Raw genomic sequence first — 22,951 nt, 5'->3', positions numbered from 1 at the left:
AAAAGCACAAAAAGGGGGAAGAAAAAGGAAGAGAAAGGAAGAAAAACTGTGACAAATGGAGAAAGCAGGGATGAAAAAGAAAAGAACCCACAAGAGTGAGATAAAGGGGCAGGGAGTGTCCGGTGGTAGATTAATGAGGCATTAGGTGGAATTAAGACTACACAGTCTTGAGATTCAGCCCCCCGATCATCGAAAGCATTTGTTGCAGGCCTCTGAACAAAACTATGGGCAACAGTGCTTACTGTTTAACAAATTAAGTACTGAGGATGGGTCTCCTCTTCTGAACTCCCCCAGACAGTCCACTTACTTTGGGTGTTCCCCACATTAGAAACTTTCAGGGCTTCTCCTCTTTGACAATCTCTCCTTCTGCAGGGACAGTCACACTCCACCCCCTTGCAACAGGTAGGCAGGCTTCTATCCATTAGGCAGACACTCATATCCTCCAGTAGAAAGTGCAGACTCAATTGATGCCCCTCACGTCTGAGAGATAAGCTGTCAGGCAGACACCAGCCCTGCCTGGTCACACAGCAGTCCTTCCATGCTCTGAATAGCAATCCCTTCTTTGATCATGAGAAACTTAAAACTGGAACAAAGAGGGATTGTTGTATGCCAAGTTTAAACACATTTTCTAGAGAGGGAATGTGGATCCACTGTCCCTGGCTTCAGAACCAGTTTGGGATGGCTCTCTTTCAAGTGCCATTTTTGAGGCTGCATTCCAGGCACATTAATCTTCTCACAGCAGGTAGCATTAGGCACTGGCACACACTTCAGTGGAAAAACGAAGCATGAGGTTTCTGTACCTGGCAACCTTCCTGAAGCAGTAATCAGAGAAAGAGAAAATGGCAAGCCTGATCTACAAACGTCCTGATCTTGAACAACAGAAACTACAATCCCATACTACACCACTACCATCTAACAAATGTCATTTCTCAGGAATAACTAGTCAGCAGAGCCATAAAAAAGTCTTCCAGGACTTTCTAAAGAGAACCATGTCTTCATTCTCCTCGCTTCACTGTGTGTGGATCACCACCAGCCACAAGAATGAAGGCACCACACTTCCACTGTTTGGGGAATCCCACTGGCATTGTCCTCAGATTCACACGCAGGTATTACCATGCATTCATTACATGCATACTACACATGTAGATAACATACACACACAGGTGTCAGCACAAGGTCATGGGTTTTACATAGCAGCAGAAGTGTATACAAGAGTAGCCAATAGGTGTAAGGATCTTACCCAGTCGAATTTCTGCAGGGACGTCAAGGAATTCCAACTTCAGGCGTAGGAAGGTCCCAACCTTCCACCCCACCCTACTGCGTCTATCAAACTCTAGAGCGCAGAGGAGGTGGCGGAAAGAGGGGAAACAAAACAAGGATAGAGGGGAAAACACAGGAGCTGCAATCTTCTTCCTTCCTTTTCTGTGGAACTGTGTCTGTGTTCTTGGAGCAAGGTTCTGAAAAAGGTAAGAAGAACAATATATAAGGCCCTAAATAAGGGCCTACAATACCCCTAGTCTAACCCTTCTTTAATGTGTAGCTCTGCTATCTAGTTACCTATAACTAGCAGCTTGCTTATTCTAGATAGTTGCACAGAAGGATTGAAGAGGTCAGGAAAGGTACAGGCTAGTCGTAGTTTCCCTTCAGGACTGTAGTAGGATGTCCCTAGGATAGATAAAGGCAACCATATAGTAATACACCCACATGAACGTCTGAAAACACTACTTCCCCTCCCCCTTCCGACCACTTATCTTACAAGGGTTATCCAGATGTCATCACAGAACGAGGAGTCCGATCAAAATGCTGTAGAGGCTTCTACAGCTAGAATCTGGAAGATGCAGCAGGGAAGGAACTCAGGAAGACGGGTCAGGACCAATGCGACGTAAGGTAAACAAGAGCCTCCTTAGGGAGTAACTGGCAGGTCCACGGGAGCAGTTAGGGAGGAAGGGGACAGGGCAGAGACACCCGGCCGGCCCGCGGGACAAAATCCGGCTAGGTGGGCGGAGCGCTCTGACCCTAAAACACCAAGGTCCCGAAACCAGGGGCAGCTCGCGTCCAGTTACAGCTAACACAGAGGCTCGGCACCAATATAACGAAAGCACAAAAAAAAGGAGGGGAACAGAGCTCTGTAATATGAGAGACGGCTCTCATACGAATGTCCGAAAAAAGAAGGGGATTACAAACACTCGAAGCGGTGCAGGTAATGTAGAATGTCCCGGTCCTCCGAGACGAACGTCAAGCGCAAAACCTCTCAGAAAAACCAGGAAACAGGATACAGGAAGTTCAGGGAACCGCCTACGGGGCAACACTAGAACGCGAAGCCCCGAGGTTCCTGAACGGCAGGCTTTTCTACTGTTTCATTGCTATCGCGCATGCGCGATAGCTAGACGCTATGGGGAATTCACTCGCAACTCGGTGACGCTGGAATCGGCAATCCTGACAATAGGTCTCAATCTCATCGAAACAGATAAAGAGATCTGATCATACTAAGGATTCACAAAACATGGTGTGCAGCCACTACTGCAGTATGTGCTCAGGCTGCACTTTGTTTAGCTTGACAGACTCTCTTCTTGCTGGGAAAAAGGTGGGGGGGGCGTAGGTCCCCAGCCCATATGGACGAGCCACTGCTGATGTCAAGTCATCATGACTTGCTAGTTCAATAACGTTTTACCATGGTTTCACCCAAGAGTTTTATTTATTATGTCTTTACTTAAAAAAAAAACACTTTCTTAAGACCTTCTAATTTTTCACACATATTTTCTGTTTATCTCAATCCATTCATCTTTTTAACCCTGCAAACTAGTTATGTCCTTACAATATCCGTTATAATAGTTAGGCCTTGTCTGCAAATTATTCACTAATAAAAGAATTGTAGTAGATATGTTATTATATTTTTAATTTATCAGGTTCTGAATGACCTGAATTTTATTTCCCTTTATGTAATGAATGGTTGTCTTTTATTACTGATACTGATTTTGTCTTTAGAGAAGTCTTGTGCCCGTCTGACATGATTTTCAATTTCAAGGAATTATATGTCATCATTATGCAGACAATCTGAGCATGCCTTCAGCCTGAGGTCTGGAATGAAAGAATTTCTAGTGCATGGGAGAGGAATACAAATTGTGAAATTAGTTAACATAAAACTGTTTAATATCATTAATTAATTATGTAAAGAAATGTAAGCTATGCCAGCGGCTTCTGCATGAGTAGAAAATCATTTAGAAAGTACTATGAATCATAGCAGATTAATTTTCCACATTTGCCAGCACGTGGCTTTCCGCACTTTTTTAAGACTGAATTACATATAAAACCTTCACTGTTACAAAATGTTCAGCAATTCTCTGTGTCAGGGGTAAGTAAATGAGATGCATGTTGTTTTATTGCTTTCTTGCACTTGTTTTGTAATACTGCATTTATGCCTGGAATTAAATCACCAGGACACAAATGCAATCAATAAACAGGACTGGATGAGCTGCTCTCCTCTGTAGTGGGACATCTGGATGCCTCACTCACATCACCCGGGATCCATCCTCTATACCCCACATAGTAGTTCATATTGTGACTTCTTGTACACCACAAGGTGAACCTTAATGCACATCACTTATAAGTCTCTACTGCATAACAGCCCTGTGCGCCCTGTGCCTGCATGTAGATGTATGTATCTAAGTTAGGGGCAGTTATAGGACAGCCAAGTTGCAAGGCAACAGAGCACTGTACCATGGTGGGTACAAAAGGGTTTACACAGGCAGTAAGAAGAGAATGGTAGTGGGTAAGAGAAGTTTGCAAGTAGGCCAAAGAAGGCAACAATAGGCACAGAAGAGGAGAGGTGGTTTGCAGATAAAGGCATCCTTTATGGATCCCATCTACAAGGTTACACAAGGTCATCATGTAGTGTTCATTTGATACAAAACATCCATGGTCCCAATGCATAACACCTAGCGACCCACTAATGCACAGCCCCAACCCCTACCCTGATGTATGATACCCAGGGCCAGAGTTAAAAAAGAAAAGTCAGATATATTTAGTGGGAAAAATATTTTGGGCCATAGATAAACCTCTTTCTCCACAACTCTTCATTTTCGCACTCCTCGGTTCGCCTACTCACCCTGACAATAAGGTACCTCTGTAGCCGGCAGAAGTAAATATTCCACCTTTTTCAGACTAGAAAATGGACAGTGACGGAGTCTTTCAGTCTGTCCCAAGGGGTTCATCAGGGTTACATGCTTTCCCCTGTGTTGTTTTTATTGTATATTAATGGGTTAAACGCAGTGTTGATCAAGAAGGGCAGGGATATGCCCAAAGTTAAGAATAAGGGGATGCACATATTATTAGACATGGACGATGCTATGCTCCTAGTAGGAACCTTGAATGGGTTAAACGCTTGTTGCATGTCTTTGTTGATGTCATGGCCCAGGTACATTTAGAAACAAATCTTACAAAAACCTTTGTCATGGCTCACCACCCTACAAACCTTAAGTCTTGTTGTCGGGCCATCCAAGGCAAAGCAATCTCAAGAACTCATGAGTTCCCATATTTGGGAGTAATTTTGACTCACGGGGCTCACTGGCGCTGTGCCTGGCCGAGAGAACATCAATCACCCCACTACTAGAAGTGTACAACATAAAGTGTTTACACATATTATCCTATGGTTCAAGAGTCTGGGGCTATAAAAATGTCAGGGTCTACAGGCTGAGGAAAATAGGGTTTTTAGGCGTATTGTAGGCCTCCTGGTCAGCTCTCCTGCTTATGCTATTCACGAGGAGATAGAGGTCGCCTTTGTTGAAGCTTATATTAATTTGGCCCCTTTATTGTTATGATGCTCGATCTGGTGTAATCCGCATGCTCCATTTAGCAGAGAGGTTATCGGTGACTGCCCATCCTGCAACCAGGGTCTTTGGATCCCATGGCTCTCCTATATCAACAGGTCTGCACCAAAGTAGGTAGACATTCGATCTTTTTAAATCCCAGGGATTTTAGTGTGAAAGAGAAACGTTGGTTGAAAATACATGTTCTGGCCCTTCAGCAGTAGGAAAGGGAGGCAGTGGAATGAACAAAATCAACCAATGTTGTACATTCTATGATACCAGTGGCGGCTGGCACGAATCGGGGGTGGCAGGGCAGGGGGAAAGGATAAAAAGAAGATTTCCCTTACCTCCTCGCTCCGTCGCTCCACCTCGTCCCTCTGCTCCAGCCGTAACAGGAAGCACCCAAGCTCCCCTAAGCCAATCACAATGCTGCAAGCAGTGTTGTGATTGGTCTGAGCACCGTGGTTCGGCGCTCAGGTGGGGAATGCGAGTCTGGGCATGTTCTCCAACCAGACTGTAATGCAGCTTGGGTGGAGAACATGCAAAGTGCGCATGAATGTTTGGCCAGCCCAAGACGGCTGGCCAAACATTCATGCACACTTACAGAGTGCCCACCACTTCTCCCCCTGCTCCTCTGCCAGCAGAGCAGCCCCGCCCGCACAGCTGCTGCAGCAGGAAAAAAATAAATGATAATAACATTGAGTTGTCATTTTATTTTTCTTTATTTACACTGCTAAAAAGCAGTGGGGCAACACTCCCCCGCCTTAGAGTAGGAGCTGCCACTGTATGATACGAAACACAATGGGTCCGGAGCCATATTTGGATATACTGTTTAATACTTGGGGCCGGATCTTGTGGACCAGATTTAGATTTAGAACTATTAGAAGCCACTTATGTTTCCCTTTGGGCTAATTTGACCTTTTGGCCATCATGATGTGTCTCACTAGTAAGTGCAAATCTATTTCATTTTACTCTTTTTTTTTGCAAATGTTATCTATCGTGCTCACACTAAAATATTTGTAATTCCTGTTTTGAGGAGTGTCGGCCTGGTTAAGTGCAAGCCTGGCTTGCTGTTTCTTCAACATCTTAGCCCTCCTCTAGTGTGTTTTAGTGTTTGTTCTTTTCTAAAATCTGCTCTGCATCATGGGAAAATGCTCACGTTTTAAACTCTGGTGGAACCCCTGGTACCCTCACTTAATAAGTTATGAAATTCCGGCACCATACGTACTGATGGATTGATGTATGTTATTATTACGTACACACATTTATTTCACTTTTAATATTTTCTATGTGCTTTTATGATTCTTTTTTATTGATCGAATAAAGTTATCTATCTACTGCTCCATCTTTCATTGCACCACCTTGGGAACAGCAATTTCTTTTGTAGCAGGTTCCACACTCTGCCTGTCTGAGCATGGTGCACCTGATTAAGGGTGGTCATGTGCAGACGAGGCTCATGTGCACACTAATGTAATCATGAAGACTTCAATCTTACTGAATCAAAAAGACATGCCCCATTAGGCAATATAGCCTCACTCCAACAACCGAAAAAGGAGAAAATTCCATTGACTATCAGCAACACTCTGCGACCATATTTACAGTGTGAAACCTTCAAGTGCATGTATAAAATCATGGCGCATTCAAACTATAAATCAATATTAGCATGAAGACAGTGGTGCTCTGTAACTGCAAAATAGCAGTAGATGTGTGTCAATAAAATATCAGAAATGTTTAAGAGAAAATAAACAGCAGAGCAGCAGACTTTTTAACTACTGCTTGAATTTAAGGACTGTTGTTTGAAAAGCTTTCAAGGAATAGCCAGAAGAGATTTGTTTCCATTATTCTAACGAGGAATGAAAAGACACTGCAAATTTTGAATGTTTATTAGTAGGTCTTGGCGAAATGAGAGTAATTTTGGGCAAATATGCTTACCTCAGAGCATGGAAAGAGAGCACCAGAGGATGCTGCCTGATGCTGTTCGTGCTCGGTTGCATCCTCAGGTCCATTTTGGACACGAGGGTGCATTTTGTGCTAAGAAAATAGCGCTAAATGCAGGGGTACACTGCACATAGTTGAAGGTAATCTCATGTATTTTTTCTGTAATTCCATGTATTTACACTTAAGCAAATTGCGCACCTTTCACCCTCTTCTATTCATTAGCATATGCAGTGAAATATTTCGTTTGCACCCTGAGTAAAGCAACATCTGGTGCTGTACTCAACATAACCCTACTGAACAGTACACTTAAAAAATTACTTTCTAAAGCCTTGAGGGTGGAGGAATGTGGCAGCGGGCCCACCATGCCAAGCTGGTGCGGATGAATTGCTGTCTCTAATGGGAGTCCTGGAAATGGTGCCCCATTAACAGGACAAAAATGTCTCTGATGTGCTGGGAGCTTACTCTGAGTCCATGGGCAATTTCACAACACGTTTCTGTACTGGCTTCAATGGCGGTCCCAGACAGAAGAGACACTGAATCAAATGAGGCAGGCAGGCTTGTAGGCCCAGGCAGACCCTCAGCTCCTCCAGCAGAAAGTGCAGACTTCAGATGATAATCACTCACCCCTGGGAGGCTGGCTGTACAGGGCCGGAATGGCCGTAGCGGGCACCAGGCGTTTCCCCGGTGGGCCGCCAGAGTGGGGGCCGTTTTCGGACCTCTAGGGTGCTGTTTTTATTACCGGGGACAGGCAATATCGACCCCTGTAACAAAATCGGCCAAAACCGGCCCTAGCAAAGAGCTCGGAAGCACCCCCCCCTCACACCCGGGGGGGCCGGCCGAGCAGTTTGCCAGGGCCGGTTGCAGTTCCCAGTCCGGCCCTGGCTATTAGCCCTGATCACACAGCAGCCCGAGTGTCCTGTAGAGTACACCCTTCCATGGTCATGCAGAACTTGGAATCTGAACAAGGTGGGGTGGTTCAGATTTCATGCAAAACTTGATCTGCTTAATCTACATAATTTCAGGAATTTTGCTTCATGAAATTTCTAGAATTACATCATTACAACACGTCCTGTAATTACGCCTCCCTTTACAGCACAATTACCGTGCGGAAACAACCAGAACATAGGCAGCTGTTGTTTGCAGAACTTATGTTTGTTAGCCAGAAATGCATCCCTGCTTCATTGCATCAAAAATGGGCGCATGGATGCATTTCTCATAAAACGTAGCACTAAATGCCATTTGCATTTGACATTATTATGCATCATTTTGGTTATTTTCCCCCAGATTTTGCATTAGCCTCCTATCTTTCCGACTCTTGTGCAGTGCTCTACGGAAGTGTTTATTTGCTAGCCGGCATGTGCTATCAAACCACAATGGCTGATTATCGTCCCTGGGACTTTGGGATTACAAAAGTGCAGCCCTGATTGTGAAACCCAATTGAACATAGGCCTCAACACCTTTAAGGAGCCCCTGCTTGTGATTAAGACAGCAGTATATCAGAACCAAATGATTAGAGCAGAGTTTACGTAACAACCATCCATATTCGCCGCACGCCAGACCAATCTCCTCCAAATGACACTGGTGGAGATATGTCCAACTCCTGCTGCTAGTTTAGCTGTTCCTTCATCAGGTCTCCATAGAGTAATGGACAGGGGATTATGATCACTAAAGACGGAGGGCTGGATCAACCTGTCCATGATCTGGCTCACTAAGTACCATTGTAACTAAGATATAATCAATAATTGAGGCACAACCCCACCCTCCAACCCCAGCGTATGTACCAACAGCAGAACATGGGGGAGAAACCGTCACTTCGGAATTGCAGAGATCACAGTTCACCAAATGAGAGTGGAGCACATGGTCCCTGCGATCCATACCTTGTACCGTGCCATCATTACATACAACCTCATACATATTAACCTCAGCAATCAAGGTGATATTCCCCAGTTTTGCATTAAACTCTCCCACCACTAGCAAATTCAACCCTTTACCCATGTCAGCATATTTGCAATCAGCTTAGCCAACCAAAATATGGAATATCCTTAACTGTAAAATTGTCATTATATAAATGAATATCAGCAACAGTAAAATTCATTGTCCAGTCACACACAAGGCTTGAATTAGGCCACTCTTATGGGAAACAGGAGATATGGCGCAGTCCAAAGTGGTCTTAAACCATGCAGCGAGTCCGGGGACAGAATAGCAAATAAAACCTTAAAAAATGCATCAATGTTTGCCAAAGTTTCCTGTAAGAGAACAGCATTGTACAATTTAATCAATTCCAACCAATTATCTAGCCCCATTGTAGCAACAATACTAGCAATATTGCAACTCTATAATTTAATTGAGTTAGATATAGGGGTTGCCGTTGTGGAAAGTGTTAGAGAGCGGAGTCCTGAGTCACAAAAGTCCCGTCATATGCAGCTGTCTCGGTACCCTTGCTTGCTTTTGGCTCCTTAGGGATGGAGAGATTCGGACTGTAGGGCTGCACCAAACCGCAGGGCATGTTTTGAAACCGAACCCCTGCCATCAGCCATTACCTGGTAGATATCAGAACAGAATATCGATTTTGGATTGGTACTTGTCTGCACAGTGGATGCCAAACAGGGGGACACCAGAGGAGCCGGTTGTGGTATCCTACTACTCTCCCTAATGCACTGTGTGGGCCTTTGAAACTCTCCTCCCTAGGTATTCTACTGATGTGGCATGTCATCCTGATGATGCTCTGTGTAGAATGTTTTAGTTCAAAAGGGAGAGAAGCTTGCCAAGGAGTGGAGCTGTCCTAAGGAGGCTGGGGTGAAAGATGTAACTTGAATAAACGACTTTTATTCTATCTGATGCGTGTGCCCTCATCTTTACACTGGTCTATGGTGTCAGTAGAAATAATCCAATGGGAAAACCTTCACCTCAGAAACTCTAGTTAGACCTAAAAGTGAGGCTTGTAGCAAATCAGTTGCAATAGGCGGATTTCTAAGGTTGACAACAATACAATCTCCCTGCATGGAGCAGCAGTTTCAAGCAACCCTCTAACTATCACTGCAGGCTTCACATGGGTGGGGGCTGGAATTCTCCTACCACGCAGACGGGCGCCGTGTACCTGGGCTCCTGGGACCCTGTCACCTTTTAAAAAGTGTCCTCCTAGGGGCACACTGTGCGCTAATATCTAGGTGGTCATTTACAAATGTGCCTCTGCAGAGTCTGTTTAACCTGCGCACACATTGGCAATACTGTGGGGACCGAAATGCAACAGCGCACGAAGGAATGTCCTCATGACGTTGCATGTATGATGCTAATGCTGAAATGGTCCTCAGTAATGTTGTCCGGTGTAAGCATCCGCTTCTCGGAAATGGTCGAGAACCTTAGCAGTTCCCTCACAAAGACTGGCAAGCATTAGCACAGGTGAGCTGCCTAGTGCTCTGATTTTGGCACGAGACCCTGGCAACAGAGGCACAGAAGGACCTATGGTTCCACAGTAAACACCCAAAATCTGTTGGCTGATCCAAACTGCAATGAGCAGCCCATCCACCCGTAGCTGCTCCAGCTAATCAGCAGTGTGGGGCGGGGGGGTCGGGGGATTGTGGTGTTTGGGAAGGAGGATGAGGGAGGAGAAGATTAAAATAAAAAAATTAATTTACCTGCCGCTCAGCTGGCCCGCTGCCGCCTCTCTTTCGCCCTCTTCCTGGCTTCTGTTAGAGCAGGAAGCAGGATAGGCTCCTCTAAGCCAATCACATCACTGCAATGCAGCCTTGTGATTGGTCTAAGCCCCATGGTTTGGCGCTCAGATGGTGAATGGAAGCCTGGGCATGGTCTCCACCCAGGCTGTGAAGCACCCTGGCTGGAGAGCATGCAAAGTGTGCAGGAATGTTTGGCCGGCCCCAGAGGGGCTCCATGACTCTCACCCCTTAAAACCTACTCATATTCCACTTATAAGTCAGTTAAACATGAGTAACTTGCAAGGCATAGTCTCAAAAATGTGTAAATGCATGCATATCTATATATAAATCTGTGATCTGCAAAGATTGACTTTTTTTTTATTTGAAAAACTGATTGGTGATTGATGGTATTTCAGATGTAACACTGGGCCTGATTCGCACAGCGAGTTTCGTCTGTAAATGCCCCGATTACTTACCGGTAATCTTCATTACTCCGAGTATAGTCTTCCTCGCCACATGACTAACACAGTGAGCTTCAGCTCCACAACAGAACCCTCCAAAGCAAAAAGTCAGCATCCCATGCCTCCCATCCCTTCCCAATATGGCCGACCCATTACACCCATGACCCCTATAAGAGGCGGGCCGGCCCAACCCATCAGCCTGAAACTACCAAGCACAACATGAAGCCGATAGCCAGACAGGGAGGGAGGGATGGGAACTCATGTGGCGAGGAAGACTATACTCGGAGTAATGAAGATTACCGGTAAGTAATCGGGGCATTACCTCCTCGTTAGTCTTCCTCGCCACATGACTAACACAGTGAGCACATACCAAAGCCAAACGGCTTCATGGAAACTCACAAGAAACCAACAGACCAGAAGGAACGCCCACGAACGAGGGCCAAACCCAACAGGCCAGAACGAGCGGAAGGACCACCCAGGGGAGAGGTAACCACGAGCAGGACGAACCAGCCCGGGACCGAAAGACACCGGGAAGGACAAAAACCCGCACCCCAGTGACACGAAGTGCCGGCAGGAACCACGCCGAAAGCAAAGGCCCAAATGGGACAGAGAAAAGATCCGGACCAGACCGCACGGAGCCAAAGGCCACCGAAAACAGAGCCCAGAGATCAAGCCGGCCAACACCGTCCAACGGACATCCCGAAAGAGGGCAACAAAAACCCCCCTTAAAAAAATAAAGGGAAACCGAACGAACAGAGGGCAACCCCACCACAGCGACCCAACAAAAAAGGCACAGCAGAAAGGGAGAAGCCGAGGACAAACACAGCAACCCCGCAAGGGAGAACACCACCTGCGAGAGAGCCGAAACCATAAGAGGAACGGGGCAGCGGAACCAGACGTAAGCAAACTGGCAAGCGCCGCAAGAAGGGAAAGGGGCGCAGAAGAGAAACAGAAGGGTAAACAAACCCCAGTCACACAAAGGACCCCCTGGAAGGGACCGCGACCCCAAGGAGAGAACCCAGGCAGGAACAAGGGAACAAACAGACCCAGGAAGGTGACAGAAACGACACCGAAGAGACCAGGTCACCAAGGGGACTCAACCAGGCCACCGCCGAAAGCGGAGAACCCACAAGACCACCCACGCACAGAAGGCAGGGAAAAGGCCGCGCCACGGACCGAGCCCGCCCCACACAGGGACCAAGCGAGTCGCCGAAACGAGCACCCACCAAAGGCGAGAAGGGCAGGGCGAACCAGAAACTCCGGCCGAACAAGGAATGAGAAAGCCGAAGAGCCAACACCGGAGACCCAAAGGGAGCAAACAGCACCAAAGGGACCCAGAAGAACACCGTCACACAGGCAGCCACAAACAGGGGCGAACCCAGCAAACACCCGGGAGCCCAAGGCAGGGACAGCAAGGCAGGGGAAAACCCCAGAGCAACCAAGGAACGGCAAACAGAAGCCAGACTGGAAAATCACCCAGAGTGAAAATCACAGACCCAGCCCAGAACAAAAAAGATCACGACAACCAATACGGGAATCGGAGAGCAGAACAGCACAAGTGCGGCGTCAACCAACAAAACGGCCAACAACGTAACAACCACAAACGGAAGAACGGCAGAGGGGACTCAACAGGAACAGCATCTGCGACTAAGAAACCGAACCCAGGCCCCTGCAGGAGACGCAGAAGTCCATAGCAGCACCAAAACCTCCCAGCCGTACCAGGACAGAAGCGGGAAGAGGCCGGGCAAACCGAACCAAGGAAGGACCAGAGGCACCGAGACCAACCGGAATGAGAAAAAACAGCCCGGTAACAAGACCGCAAGGAACGTCCCATGAAAACGTGTGGAAACCTAGTGCGGGGGACATGCGAATGGCACTGAAACGTACCAGGCGGAGTACACCAGCCGCCGAAGCGAGCACCCAAAACACCATACGAGGATGGCCCCAACCAAGACAGACAACCTCATAAGAGAACGACAGTGTGGCAACTCATGACATGTATAAGAGTACGAAATGTTGCCAACATATGACACCGCGACAATCATATGCGGGAAACGAACCCTAGTCCTGTGAGAGCCATGATAACCAGAGACACAAGACCCACCATTTGAGCAATAGCTCCTGGTTGCGTGACACGACGAGAACACAGGCACAAGACAAACCACTGTGCCACAGCACCTGGTCCAACAGAAAAAGGGAGGCAAGAACCAACCGCCGAGACAGGGAGCATGAAGAGGAGGGAGCGGCACAGCCGCAAACCCGAACATGACAGGGAGACACCAAAAAGGACCCCAAAGCCCACAGCACCCGGAAGACCCAGGCGGGCCCCCAACCGGGCACAAACCAGGCCCGACCCTGCACAACCGCAGAAAGCAGACCAGGCCATGCGAAACCAGGGCGGAAAGGTGCCGAGGTACAGAGCGGACACCGCCGGCAAGCCGAAAACCAACCGAGCCCCGCGCCCCAAACAGACAGAGGGGGCCGAGGGACCCACACACACCTAGGCGCAACAGTTGCAAAAAACATAGAAGCCCACAGCCGCCCCCACAGAGAGGGGCAGCCAAACGCCAAAACCCAAACCCAGAGCCCGCTATAGCAGGGCAGTAAGCACAAGGCGGCGGGGGAGGGAGGAGCGCAGGGCAGGGCCGCGACGGCCAGAAGGAGGAGGAACCAGCAAGAGAATCCGACATAGCAGGGCCCCCACCCGGGAACCCTGAACCAACCGGGGCAGAGCAGTAGGAGTGGGAAGAGAGGGAAGGCAACACAACGTCAGCGCGCAGGAAGGCGACAGCGAAGTAAAAAGACAATCGCCTACAACCTCCACCGCCCGCACCCGAAGGGAAGGCGGGCGGCGCATCCCACCCCCACAGAGCCAAAGCGACAGACAGATCAAGAGGAGAAACAGAGGCGCCCGAAGCGGACGCAACAGAACACCAAGCCACCAGGCCAACGGCACACAACAACGCACCCAACGGGGCGACAATTCCCGCATGGCACAGTAGCCAAGAGAGGGAAAAACAGAACCGGAGGAGGAAGAGGCAAGCACCCAGCTAGCACCCCCAACTACCAGGACAGAACACGCGTACTGGAAAAGTGAAGCAAAGCCTCAAAGCAGAGTTCCGAAAGTCAGCCAATCCATGACACATAGACAGCGATATGCAGGACTCGAACCCAAGTCCCGAGACAGCCCCGACAACCAGAGGCACAAGACCAACCATAGCCCCGGGAGGGGTGATCCGGCAAAACCCGACCCTTGCAAAAGCACCTGGATCATGGAATCCGAGAAGCCCCAGAAGCAGGACAAAACAACTGCACATATGGAACGCATCACGAATTTGCGAGTCATCCTTGCGCAGGGGCCCTGCAAAACTACCCTGCATCGATCCAAAGTTAGTAAATGTGCTGCCGAAGCGAGCACCCACCAACCACAGAAGGATCACAAAAAAGTGAGACGACCGGCGTCTCAGAGCAGTAAGAGATTTAAGAGGTCACATATTGCCAACTCATGACACTATGACAGTGTTTGCGGGACTCGAACCCTTTTCCTGTGAGACCCTTTATAACCACAGGCACAAGACATACCATTGAGCTATAGCTCCTGGTCCACAAGAGAAGACTACAGCACCAGGCCGAAAGAAGAGTAAGAAAAGGCAGCAAACGCACGACAACACAAAGTTATGAACCTCATGCATGCGTAAACCCACAATAGAATTCTAGTACAATGACTGTGAAGGACAACCACACAGAACCTGCGTAGGCGGAAAGCGCACGTTTACCACTACAGGAATGCTGGCGCTGAATAACAGAAGAGTAGGTGACACCCAACTCAAAGGTACACATCTAACGACCCCAGACAGAAGAAAGGACCGAGCGGACCCGCCGGGAACCGAACCCGTGACCCGTGACCAAGACCAAGGAGGGATCCAAGCGAGGACGGAATGGGGAGGAGGGACCTGGCAACGAGCGCAGCGCACAAGCCGCCGAAACAGCGGTCTGAACCCTGTCCTGAAAGGACTGCAGGGCAATCGTGTCCGGAGGAGCCCGGGAGGGCAGGACATCCCCATCCACCATTATGCAGGAAGCGCGTACCAGCATGATAACCCAAAAGCAAAGACACATGTGTCAGAAGCGGAATACGAACCCACGCCGCCAGAGGAGACTGTGTCTCTCTGCCATCCTGACTCGAAAGAAAACCCTCGGCGCCCAAAAAGGCAAGGAAGGCGGAAGAAACACCCGGCGGGACACGCCCCCAACGAAGCCCCGCTCCCGGGACAATGAGCCGCGAGGATCAACAGCGCGCAGCCAGCAACGCCGCCTACCCCGGAGCGCACCCAAGCCGGAAGAGTGTACCAGGACGCAGGTAAGCCTGCGTCTCCCAAGGCCGACCCGGCGCATAAAACGTCGCGCCGGAGTCGCACAGCAGCCCACAGTCGGACCGAGCCCCGCAGAGCCGCCGCCTCCCCCAACGCCACGAGGGGCAGGCGGGCAGGCGAATACGCGGCAGGAGTTGGCAACAGGGTAAGAGAAATGCAAAGCACCCGCCCGCAACACTCGGAAGTCCAAGCTCCGTACTGCTGCCGCCCGCAGAATACAACGAAAAGCGGGCGGCGAAGGGAATGTGAATGCAAACAGACGTACATGCAGTTGTAATTTAAAGCATGTAAGAATTGTCGCGCTGAGGCATGTTTGTGCTGTTGCACACAGATCTATTGCAGTATGCGAGCTCCATAGCCGTCCACATACAAGGGAACCGGAAAGACCGGCCCCCACGCAAACCCCCCCTCACCTGAAAACCCACGGCTCGCTAAGGCAGAGCCTCACCGGCACAAGCACAGCAACCGCCAAACACACCGGGGGTAACAAGTAGGGGAATCAAAACAAGGTCCATGCCCCTAGGGTCCGCTAGAGCAGGACCTCCAACCCTGGACCCACGCACCTGCTACAGCAGGCACCACTTACCTGATGCGCTCTGGAGAGAGTGCAGAACAAAAAAAACAGGCTGATGGGTTGGGCCGGCCCGCCTCTTATAGGGGTCATGGGTGTAATGGGTCGGCCATATTGGGAAGGGATGGGAGGCATGGGATGCTGACTTTTTGCTTTGGAGGGTTCTGTTGTGGAGCTGAAGCTCACTGTGTTAGTCATGTGGCGAGGAAGACTAACGAGGAGGTAATGGGACGTTACTGCCATGTTTTCAAATTTCCTTATCTTAGACGTGAGTATCATTGGAAGAGAAACTTATGTTTGGAAATGTTTATGCCTATAATTCACTTGCACACGTTTTCAGACATGGCAAGAAGTCTAGAATTTGAAGTAATTAGAAATTAGGTCCACAGTAAATCGAATTTTATTTAATCAATATTTTTTTATGGTCAGTTATAAAAGACAATCTCCTATCCGAAAGTCTGCTGCAGATGTTTTATTGGTAATTCTGAGAAAAAAAGATTCAATTTCAGGCATTCCATCATAAAAACAGCCAACGCATGTTTCAGGGAAGAATCCGCTTCGTCAGGGCACATTGTGTAAAACAGCAATGATCTCCTTTTTCAGCCCACAAACTCATTGACTCATAATAGAGCAACAGTGCAAATCCAAGCCCTTGAACATTAGTTCTTACCAACCAAACATTGTGGTTGATACCATGATAAGGATTCTTTGCGGCTGGCAGCAGCACACCAGCGTTTCTGGATCATGGCAAAAACTGCTTTCAGACATGTACAGAGTACACAGCCATAAGTCAGGTGGTTGGACTGTCAAAGAGTGTGCTGAGACTTTAAAGTAAAAAAAGTGATTATTTAAAACATTGGTATTTTGCTCGGTGCAGTTTAAATCCGTATTCTTTTTTAGAGTACGCAGCCTTCCTAAAAAATACACACAGGTGACTACTCATTGAAAGCAAGTTAAGATTACATGAGTTACTTAGACCTGCACTTGGCATTAATTTGCCCCTCTTCTTCATGGTACAAAAAATCTAAGCATCCCTTTGTCCTCAGTCTTTGCTGTCAGTTGTTAGACTGTTGACAGCCTTAATGCCATCATTCCTGCGATGGCAGGAATCCATGTAAATCACGGATGGCTACAATAATAAAATGTAAATGTTGTGTATTACTGCTGGATGTTTATCGACAGAGTTAATAAATTAGTGATTATGGTCAGATTATGATGTGAGTGACTTTCATGATGGACTTACTTGTCAGGTTGGTAGTACTGGACCAGTTGCACTGAATTCTCTCGCGACATTTTTGGCGGTTGTGATAGTTATCTAAAATAAAGATCACAGATGATTTACTTTCAATAATAGATATCCACATACATTTATTAAACATATAGGGCCCAATGTTTTACAGGTGTAAATGGCAATTTTTGTGTGTACTTGTTTCACATGCATTCCCTTGAGATAAGTGACTAAGGACTATTGTATTTATTAAATGGAAATACTAAAAAACAATACTGATCTTCGAGGTTTACCCTACTGATCAATTTCTTCTTTTCCATAAACTTAATTTATGCTTTCTTGTCTATTAGCCTATTTGATAACTTGAGAAGTTATTAGTCTTTACTATTCTCGTATTAATCAAAATTTCCTGCAGAAAATATTCGTATGGTTGCCTGGACTCAGTTATTACTTTTAAAAAAATCAAAAATTATTACAATTGTTTTTATTTTTAATAAAGAAATAAGTGTTCAAAAAGTCTACATTTACATTTGAATATCCAATGATTTCTATAAAAAAAGAAAAAGCATGTCAATTTCAAAAACAAAGCTTAGCGAATGGAGGCAAAGGGACCACAAGGGTTTGAGATAAGGCAAGTATCAGATAGGAAGAGAACTGAGAATGCTTAGACTAAGAGGGAAAATAGGATGATAAGAGATAGAGTGGAATCTATATGAGTCTTTTGGTATTGTATGCAGAACATTCATATTATGTGCATTCATCATATATATATATGTGATGGTGTGACCATTAGTATGTCATATAATCACTATTAGAAACTGGATGACTTTTCCTCATTACTCATGGATTTATGGAGTTTGTTATGGACCTGTGTAAACACTTAGTGTATCACGAAGATGTAAAGATAACACCTAGGACTAGAGTTAGCCTAGGATTAGCATACGATTCGTTTCCTGGAATATGATTTGTGTAACTTGTCATGAGCAAGGAATACTGAATGGGTAACAGTAGGACTTGGCCCTTTTTGGCTAAAGTCCCTAAACTTTTTGCTTTCCCCCTAGACTTTTTTTTTTTTTACATGGTGTTGCCAACTTAGATGCTTTGGACACTTTGCCACTGTTAAACAGTGTCAAAGTGTAAGTGTTCCCTGTATAAAGTGTAATGGTAATTGGTTGTCCATGATTGGTATGTTTGACTTACTAAGTAAAGTGCATTATGTGTGCCATGGCTGGTAATGCAAATGCTACTAGTGGGCCTGCAGTACTATTTGTGCCACCCACACAAGTAGCCTTAAAAAGAGAACTCAGGCCTGCCATTGCAGGGCCTGTGCGCAGTTTGCATTCACTTGCCAGACCTTACCCTTCCCTTTCTGTGTACATCAGACACCCCTATGGTAGGTCTAGAGTACCCCCTGGACTCGGTGCAGTGCATGTGAAAGGTAGGACATGTACTAAGGTGTGTTATGTCCTGACAGTGAAATAATCTCCATTTTGTTTTTCACTGTTGAAAGGCCATCTTGCCTATAGGATAGAATGGGAAGGCTGTGTAATACATTTTCCAGCCTATCTTCCCAACGGCTTAAGATGGACAGGTGAAGTTTAGTATGCCTGAACTCACAATGTAATAACACATCTTTTTATGTAGGTGGTTTTTGCATTGTGTGTTCAGAAGCCACTCTTTTAGAAGTGGCTGAGTTTTTGTGCTCTAACATTTCTGTGTGTCTCTGCCTGGCTGTGGATTGACTGTCTGGATTTGAAAGCGATAGGATTTGGGAAATATCTTGAACCAGGGGAGGAGGTGAGACAGCAACAGGCTGACCTCCATCTGGAGTGTAGGGGGAGGAGAAGCCCTTAGAGGTGAAGAGGCCTGGGTTGCTGCTATAAAACAATTGGCTCATCTCCTGTTGAGTGATTGAGAATCCACACCCCTACTAATCAAAGGAAGAAAGGTGTTACTGGTAGGGAGGCACCCAGAACTGGTTTGAACAGGGGCCAGTTCCTCCTGAAGCACAAAGACTTCAAAGCCATTGAGGGGTATAACTATGAGAGCTTAAGCCCCTGAACTTTGGAGAATGGCTTGATCAAGTTTGAACAAGACTGGAGCTACTTCGTGGTCAAGAGGACCTTTGCCGAGGAAGAAACAACTGAAGAGACTGAAGGATAGGACTGATACTTGCTGTGTGATCTGGGGCTGGCCTGCAGTTTTCTGTTTTAACCAAGGAAAGGCTAAAGGGACTTTGCAGTGTGCTGTGTCCCCCTGCTTGAAGGACTTTGCTGTGTGCTTTGTCCTGAAGTAACTTATCCCCAAGGGCCTGAGGTGAGCTGGCTCCCTGTTTGGAAACACAGGAACACAATAGTTTCCAGGAGTGTCTCAGCGGCGCTGTGTGAGCGTGCCTGTTGCAGTCTGAGACTCTTGTAAGAACTGCCCTGTGATCGTGGGCGCCTGGTGTCCAAGTGAGTCTCATCGACGCTGTGAGCATGTGCGTTGTGCACTGTGAGACCTTCTGGAGGATCGGCCTGTGATTGGGGGCACCTGGAATCCAAGCAAGGATCAGCGACACTGTGTGCGTGTGCTTAGTGCCACCTGAACCCCGTTGTGAGGATTGTCCAGTGATCGTGTGCACCGGAATCCAAGTGAGTCTCATCACTGCTGTGTGCGGGTGCGTTGTGCACCGGGAGAAGTTCGCGAGGATTTGCCTTGTTATCATGTGCACCGAAATCCAAGTGAGTCTCATCGACGCTGTGATTATGTGCGGTGTGCACTGTTAGACCTTCGTGAGGATTTGCCTTGTTATCATGTGCACCGAAATCCAAGTGAGTCTCATCGCTGCTGTGTGCGGGTGCGTTTTGCACCGGGAGACTTTCGTGAGGATTTGACGTGTTGTCGTGTGCACCGGAGTAAAGTGAGTCTCAGCAATGCTGTGCGTGTGATCTTCGTGCACCCTGAGACCTGTGTGTGGAGTGCGCAGTGATCGTGCACCCGGAGTGAAGGAAGACTCAGCGACGCTGTGTGCATGTGCTTTGTGGCAGCCTGAGATCTTCGTAAGTGAAGCAGCCCGGACCGGCAGTACTGGAGGAGCTGAGTTGCCGGCCCGAGCCACCGTTGCAATTTCACCAAGCTACATTGGAGGCCCAGCTGCTGGTCGAGGAGAGGAGAGTGGGTCCACGCCCCCCAGGTAACACGTGTCGACTCCTAGGGCAGGGCGCGGGCTCGGAGGGAGACGCTCTCAGCCTCTCTCTCGTGTTGGCAGCGCAAACCTCTGCTTCGGCTCGTATCGCGGCCCGTACTGCCAAGGAAGTGGCGGTACAGGGACCGAAGTGCGAAGCTGCACTTTGGAATTACATTGTACTGTGTTGGGGGCAAGTGTGAGAGGCTGACGGAAGGTCAGAAGGAGATGCGGAGAGACCACCTGAGGCCTGGTGATCGGACCAAGTGTACTGCATAGTATTCCATTTCTGCAGAACGGAGTACCTGACTGACGTATTACACATTGCATCATTTCTGTATAACAAACTACCTGGTTGTCGTATGACGCATTGCCTTGTATCTGCATAACGAACTACCTGATTGGCGTATTGCATTGTTCCTGCATAACAAACTACCTCATTGGTGTATACACATTGCCTTATTTTCGCAGAACGACATATCTGGGGGTTGTATTGCGCATTGCATTATTTTACCTTACAAAGTGCCTGATTGTTGCGTTACGCATTGCATTCTTTTCATTGCAGAGTGTCTGATTGCTACGGTACACATTACAATATTTTTACATTGCAAAAGTACCTGATTCTAGCATTACGAACTGTATGATATGATATTAGGAGTACAGGAGAATGTTTAGAAGTGCTCATTGACATCGCCAGAACGTACAAGGGCTAGCTGGCCTAACAACTGGCCAGGAGAAATATTATACAACCTCATATGTTGGTTTTATATTGTGTGGTCTTATCGTATATGTTTTTACATAAAGTTTATACTCGTTTTATAAAACTTGTGTGGAGTCTATTTGTGGTGTCATCATTGGATTATTGTGAGCGTGGTTGCGAATACTTTACACATTTGCCTTGAAGATAAGCCTGGCTGCTCGTGCCAAGCTACCGAGGGGGTGAGCGGGGCTATCTAAGAAGGTGACTTTCCTTTCCCTGACGTTGGAACGCGGGTCCCTACTTGGTCTAAGGTACCTACCTCAGCCAACCAGGGATCCCAGGTCAAACAGTAACTTATTATTAAGAAATTGTGGCATGATTCTTCAGTCAATTTAGGTTCAGATGCTCATGGAACTGCTTGATACCACGACCTTACATAACTTAGACCAAGGCAGCGACAGAAGCAGAGAAAGTATCCTAGTTTATACACATAGCATTCATATGCGTATCTTACGTTGAAGATTTATAGCTCACAAGCGCACAGATGCATGTTAATGCACTTGTTATGCTGTTTTGGCTAGAGGCAGTCTTGGGAACCAACCTCTTCAACCTTCAAGAAAGAGTAAGAAGTTATGTACTGTGCAATAAGCAAAAACACCTGCATTAAACATGGTGTGTGAAAAAAAGACAACAGGGGGTTTGGAGGCTTTCACTATTGGGAATTTCTTAGCTGGAGTTGTGGCTGTGGTTACCAGGACCTTGCCTACACACTGACTCAATCGCAGGAGACCAGAACATAATGCCCAATTTTGAGGCCAATTTTCCAATCTTGTCTAGTCCCCCTAAAGTCATTAGTTAGATTAGCATGGATATCTTGGGTCTTCTGGGAAGAAAAGAGGATAAGGCATTCCATAGGATGTGGCCTGTTTGAGCATCATTTTTTTGACTTCAACACAGACTTCCAAGTCTTCACCTTGGAGGTAATTGCCATCACCCAAGGGCCCTTGTTTCACAGAGACAAATGACTTGTGGTGAAGACAGTCGTAAGGCTGGAGCTGAGAGTTGTATGGGATCATAAGACATACTACCGTGAGAGGCACTAGCATCATTCTGAGAAATACTTTTTTTGTGGAACTCACACCTGTTCCTGTATCACACTTGTCATGAAATTAAAGACAACCCAGAGATGGAAGCAAATATGATTGCCACATTAGTTGCATATTTTCCAAGGACTGGGATTGGAAGTTCTCTAGTTAATGAAGAGCGTCTCCTGGAATTGAAGCAGTTATTACAGTTAATCCAAAGACTGACTTAAATGCTGAAATACTCGCAAAGGCTTTCTCATACTTCCCAAAGGGAGAACTTTTACCAATCACATTGCTGTCATATTTCATTGCCAAAGAGGCCTGAGAAGGCTAGTTTTCCTTTGGTCAGACTATGATTACTGATTCAGGTCTCAACTATGTGAACTGTGGTCAGTTTACTGAATGCCCAGACCACTCTGTGAATATCAAGAGAGGGACTGACTTGCATAGACATCTGCAGGCTAAAGGTTCAGCCTCCAGGTATCCAGAAGGAAAACCTGGGCAACTACTGCAATAGAACAAACCTGTGCAGTGTGGAAATGCCAATCCACTGCTTAAAGAACAAAGACTGCAGAGCCACACATTTTGATTTTGCTTTCTGCACCTTATTACCATTAGATTCCATGGGCCGTATTGTAAAAAGTGCTTGGAGGGCGGGGGGCCGGGGAGGGGGAGAGAGGGGAGGCTAAAGGCGTTTGCACCCTCTTTGCACACCCCTGGGCATTTTGGTGTTACACAAGGGGCCGCAGGTGCTTGTGCGGCCTCTTTTGTATTACAGAGAGCTCTGGTGCATATGTAGAGCCAGCACTATCGAGGGTGTTCCCTAATTTGCATAGGGGCGTGGCCCCATGCAAATGAGGGAATCACTTTGCCTCTGTGTCCATGCCTTATTACCGACATGGACGCAGAGGCAAACATGCCCTTGGGAAGTGCACTAAAAGTGCGCCACAAAAAGGTGGTGCACTGCAGAG

The 22,951-nt window shown here is 47.2% G+C and overlaps 1 protein-coding gene and 1 non-coding gene across 3 annotated transcripts in view; both read right to left on the bottom strand.

The window, feature by feature from the left end:
* FAM81B (family with sequence similarity 81 member B) overlaps positions 1 to 22,951 on the bottom strand; it is a 615,395-nt gene that overhangs the window by 546,938 nt on the left and 45,506 nt on the right. For both annotated transcript variants that reach the window (XM_085632493.1, XM_085632492.1), the window contains exon 2: positions 17,045 to 17,116. In XM_085632493.1, coding sequence (XP_085488619.1) covers positions 17,045 to 17,094 — 50 coding nt within the window. In that variant the 5' untranslated portion in view covers positions 17,095 to 17,116. The remainder of the gene's footprint in view (positions 1 to 17,044; positions 17,117 to 22,951) is intronic.
* On the bottom strand, positions 14,169 to 14,275 carry LOC146865659 (U6 spliceosomal RNA). Its single transcript, XR_014977505.1, has one exon. It is a non-coding gene; the product is annotated as a U6 spliceosomal RNA (small nuclear RNA).

The sequence above is a fragment of the Triturus cristatus genome, chromosome 2_1, assembly GCF_964204655.1.
Source record: "Triturus cristatus chromosome 2_1, aTriCri1.1, whole genome shotgun sequence".
NCBI classification, from domain to species: domain Eukaryota; kingdom Metazoa; phylum Chordata; class Amphibia; order Caudata; family Salamandridae; genus Triturus; species Triturus cristatus.
This window is presented reverse-complemented; position numbering and strand designations above follow the sequence as displayed.